Source organism: Rosa rugosa, chromosome 6, assembly GCF_958449725.1.
Source record: "Rosa rugosa chromosome 6, drRosRugo1.1, whole genome shotgun sequence".
Lineage (NCBI taxonomy): Eukaryota > Viridiplantae > Streptophyta > Magnoliopsida > Rosales > Rosaceae > Rosa > Rosa rugosa.
The window spans coordinates 19,571,312-19,576,322 of NC_084825.1; the positions used below are offsets into that span (position 1 = coordinate 19,571,312).

General features: G+C 39.1%; 1 protein-coding gene and 1 long non-coding RNA gene across 3 annotated transcripts; both read left to right on the forward strand.

Moving 5' to 3' along the window:
• The first annotated feature begins 509 nt into the window (after window positions 1-509).
• On the forward strand, window positions 510-2,777 carry LOC133718436 (rust resistance kinase Lr10-like). Of its 2 annotated transcripts, none has more exons than XM_062145270.1 (3): window positions 510-1,248; window positions 1,364-1,450; window positions 1,558-2,777. In XM_062145270.1, exons 1-3 carry the CDS (start codon window positions 591-593, stop codon window positions 2,667-2,669), a joined length of 1,857 nt encoding a protein of 618 aa, XP_062001254.1. In that variant the 5' UTR covers window positions 510-590; the 3' UTR covers window positions 2,670-2,777. The 2 variants fall into 2 exon arrangements, with proteins under 2 accessions (XP_062001254.1, XP_062001255.1); XM_062145271.1 differs by having other exon boundaries at window positions 1,424-1,450.
• A 1,245-nt stretch (window positions 2,778-4,022) lies between these two features.
• On the forward strand, window positions 4,023-4,725 carry LOC133718178 (uncharacterized). The gene is made up of 2 exons (XR_009850133.1): window positions 4,023-4,255; window positions 4,390-4,725. It is a non-coding gene; the product is annotated as an uncharacterized LOC133718178 (long non-coding RNA).
• The last annotated feature ends 286 nt before the right edge of the window (window positions 4,726-5,011 follow it).

The window sequence follows — 5,011 nt, forward strand, 5'->3', positions numbered from 1 at the left end:
CAATTGATGAGGGGTGGAGAATGGTGCTAGCTAGGATTAGGTCCTCTAGACATAATCAAGAGAACATTAATCACTTATCAGGTTACTAACTACGTCTCAAATTGCTATTAACATGTCTCATATCGCTAATCATATTACTAACCATAGGCTTGAGCCAACATCCAACAATCGAACTCAATCATGTCACTAACCATGTCTCAAGTCGCTAATCATGTCACTATGTCTCATGTCTCAATATACACAACTTTGACAAAAATTGGAGAAATATTTGTGAAGATTATATTATTTTTTGAGAACCAAACCAGCTAACAGAGCATAAAAGAATTTTTCAAAACCATGCGTACACAAGTTTGATTTACAAAATAAAAAAATAGAGTAGCGTACGCGAACAAATAAAAATTAAAAAACAATCATGTCAATATCTGATAACGTTAACCTAGTATATTAAGGGATGGTGCTCCGACATCCTCCACTGAATAAATTATCAAATTCGACCAAAGGAAGAAGAAAACAAGGTGACCTAACCATCCTAGTAAGGCAGATCGAAGACTCGGAAGGAAGGCAGGCCTCCGGCCAGTATCATCTCAGAAATGCAGCATATTCTCATAATTTCCTCCTTTTGCTTGTTGGCAATGGCTTTCCCCAATATGCTCAACGCAACCAAAAATGAGTGCAAAGAATTGAAGTGCCGGGATGATGGCCCGGGTATCCATTTCCCATTCCTGCTCAAAGATAGACACCCACATCACTGTGGGTATCCTGGGTTCGTCGTTTCTTGCAATCAGAGAGATGAGACAGTCCTTGAGCTGCCACAAATTCCATTCAACTTCGCTGTCAGAAGCATAGATTATAGGTATCAGGAAATCGAACTATACGACCCAGAAAATTGCCTGCAGGTGAAGCTTATAAAAATTCAGAACATGTCAACCCCGCCCTTCGTCTTACTGTACCCTATGGATATTACCTTGTTCAATTGTTCTTCAGTTATACAAGACAACTCTTATATGGCTCTCAGCTGCCTTAGCAGCCCCGGCCACCAAATATATGCCGTTAATTCTGACTTTCCAATTGATCATTTCCTACAGTCTTGTACGAAGATGTACAATGTTTTATCAGTTGCGTCAGTAAATCAGGATTATGTTGTGGGAAATTGGTCTACCCCAATGTGTACAGAATGTGAAGCAAGGGGAAAGAGGTGTACATTGCGAAATAATTCGACCATATGCATTGATCGGCCAGCAAGTAAAGGTAACCTAGCCTATACTTAATTTGTTCACATATACCCTGCCTATGACATGGTGATTATCCTCCCTTCATGAACTCGCAATTGAAAAAACTAATTGCAATCACTGATCTTCTACAGGTTTTTCCTTTTTAGTACTCTCTCCCGTTTTAATTTCTATGTTTTACTTGTCTTTTACAGGTAGGAAAACGAAACTAGTAGCTACAGGTGAGTCGCCTAATTGGTCTTTGCTTCCGTTTCATGTCCAAGGACAGTGTGGTTATAATTACACGTATTATATATTTCTCTATTTTTACTTAAGATTTCATATGCAGGTGCCACCTTAGGTTCATTTGTTCTTATACTATTCATCCTTGCAGTCCACCGCATCTATCGCTATGATAGAGATGCAAAAGAGAATCGATTAAAGATTGAAAGTTTTTTGGAAGATTACAAAGCTCTCAAGCCAAGCAGATATTCCTATGCTGATATTAAGAGGATTACAAATCAATTCAAGGACAAGTTGGGCGAAGGAGCGTATGGAACTGTTTTTAAAGGAATGCTTTCTTCTGAATTTTTTGTTGCTGTGAAAGTCCTCACTAGTTCCAAGGGAAATGGGGAAGAGTTCATTAACGAAGTAGCAACTATGGGTCATATCCACCACGTCAACGTGGTTCGCTTAGTTGGCTTCTGTGCAGATGGATTTAGACGAGCTCTTGTTTATGAGTTCTTGCCCAATGGTTCACTACAAGATTTACTTTCATCAGAAAACAATAAGAATAGTATCCTTGGTAGGGATAAGTTGCATGATATAGCTCTAGGCATAGCCAAAGGAATTGAATATCTTCATCAAGGGTGTGATCAACGAATCCTTCATTTTGATATCAAACCCCATAATGTCTTGCTAGACAACAACTTCACTCCAAAACTCTCTGATTTTGGTTTGGCCAAGTTGTGTTCTAAGGATCAGAGTTTAGTGTCAATGACTACGGCTAGGGGAACCATGGGGTACATTGCACCTGAAGTGTTCTCCAGGAACTTTGGAACAGTGTCTTACAAGGCAGACGTCTATAGTTTTGGAATGCTATTGCTTGAGATGATACAACAGAGAAGGAATATTGGTGCAACGACCACAGAAAACACCGACGATGTTTATTACCCTGAATCAATTTATAATCTTCAAGAAGGCGGAGAAAGTACAGAAATTCACACTGACCGTGAAGGAGATATCAAAACAAGACTTGCAATCATAGGGCTCTGGTGCATCCAGTGGCACCCAGTGGATCGTCCTTCCATGAAAGTGGTGCTTCAAATGCTGGAAGGAGGTGAGAACTTAACAATGCCCCCAAATCCTTTTCGCTCTACAAGGGATACTACAGGAGTAAATGCAACTGATCGTGCAAGAAAGTTAAACCTACAGTTAGAAAGAATTGTTGAGTTGGAGTAAAATGTGAGTTATTGTTCACTTTTCATGTCTTGTGGTTAGTTCTTGTGACGAAAGAATATTCCAATAATACACGAATTAGTGCAAACTAAACTTTTAAGTTTTTTATTTTATTTATAATTTTGGCAATAGGCTCTCTCTCTCTCTCTCTCTCTCTCTCTCTCTCTACCTATGCAAAAATTAAAGAAGTGGGTGACAAAAAATTTCCACGTTATTCCTCCCTTCATCAATAACAACTTGCATCACACGGGTATGAGATTTTGACTCTCTCTCTATTTACCTATGCAAAAATTAAAGAAGTGGGTGACAAAAAATTTCCACGTTATTCCTCCCTTCATCAATAACAACTTGCATCACATGGGTATGAGATTTTGACAAAAAAAAATCTTATTCAAATTTAATGGAACTTATTATCCTATTTATAATAACGAAATGTATTTGTTTGTACACTATACAGCAAGCAAATGATGAAATAATCTCTAATTCGGGTGATTTCTTGCAAGGATAATTGTTGAACAAGAAACTCACACAATGAATGAATTATATTGTCATTTGATCGGAATGAAGAGGGTCCTCTTTTTAATATTAAAAGATATTAAAAGAATGTGTCTCTGGGACTGTAAATATATTTTAAGGGACTGTGAGTCTTAAGTCTTAACCACGTGTATTAAATTAAAATGTATATTTATTCTCAGTCATTAGATTCACTGGTCCCTTATAATTTTTCTTCAAAAAATGTTTCTTAGGTGATCAAGATTAGCGTCTCTCTAATAAAGATCTTTCAGTAAGGCGGAAGGATTCTCATGTTATTGCATTTAGAGCCTAATAATAAGATGGAATTTTTTTTTTCTTTGATCGAGATCACACTGTATCTTCAAAGGCTTCCTAGGTCTAGAGACTAATCCGTGTGCGGAGGGTCATGTCAAAATGCTTCCTCCCCTAGCCACCAAGAATAGATTGAGATTTAAACTCCAATCAGCGTTGGCGAGTGTGAGCCCCGGAAAAATTCAAAGGTATTAGTGAGATCGTTTAAGGAATTAAATTTTTGATCTTGGTGATTATATTAGTACTCGGGAATATTTATCCAAATTTTTCACAAGGTGGAATATGTTATTTTTGGACTCGATAATAAAATATGCGTCGCAACGAGTCCGTGAGAATTTCCGGAGAGTTTTTCGGATACCCGAGCTAATTTTTACGGAATTTGAAAGTTTGGAATTAAAGAAATTGTTAAAGGAAATAGGAAAACACGTGGAGCTATCTCAGCCCTCTATTTCCTCCACCGACTGATCGTGGCCGTTTGTTTTCTTTTAAATTGGATGGGATGAGATCGGATTGATCTAGAAGGCTCGGGAATGCTTCGAGCTCCCTCTGACCCGCGACGCGTCCCGACGACCCGAGAAGAAGACCCGGTCGGAACTCCTCCGTCCGGCCATCTCCCGGCGGAGAACCACCAGCGTTCAATTCCTCTTCTCAACGTCAACACGCCCATGGTGGTGGATTATACATGCACGGATCGTGGGGAGAGATTCGAAGCTTGGAAACTTGAAGCTTTTCCGGCGACTTCGGCATCGTTTGGGTTTTCTGAGGTATGAAACGTACTCTTCTCGTCGAGTTATACGTCTGGGTATAATTAGTTTTTGGATTTGGTCGAGTTTAATGATTTTCGATTTTGGGTTGGTTTCGGCTCCGCCATGATTTTCGACGCCGGCGGCTGTTCTAGCTCTTCTGGGTTCGTTTTCCGTCTTGCCTGCACCTGTAGACGCGTCAACCTCGACTATAGCTGGATGTTCGAAGCTGCTGGGTTGGTGTACTCTGGCTCCTCCGTTTGTTCATCGTCGAAATTCCGGGAAGTACCGTGTCTTGAAATTGAGCCTAGGTGAGCTACGTTATCTATCTTTAGCCTTGGAGAATTTTGGTTGCTGTTGCCAGATGGGTGTTGTTATGCATGGAGTTTTGGTTTGAAAGTAAAGAACAGGGAGAAGTTATTGGAGAGTGAAAGTGCAAAGATTAAGAAAATGGTTATTAATCGGAATTGAAGTAGTGATTTCGTTTGCAATGATTTTGGTTGATGAATGAAATTGTCGATGGTACTAGTTTTGGGTTTTGGGTTTTGGTACAAATGCAGAGTTAAGTGGGTGTCCTTAGTAGTTTTGGACACACTTCATTTGAATTGGAATGTTGTTGGGTGTCCATAGTAAATTCAATGAAATTACTATGTGACGTGATTGTGAAGAAAAACAGAAATTAAATGTTAGAAGGCATATAAATTGGTCAGTATTCCAATTTTAAGTGAGTGAAATGTTCGGTAATTGGGCTAATTATTGAATTTGTCAAGCTTAGTC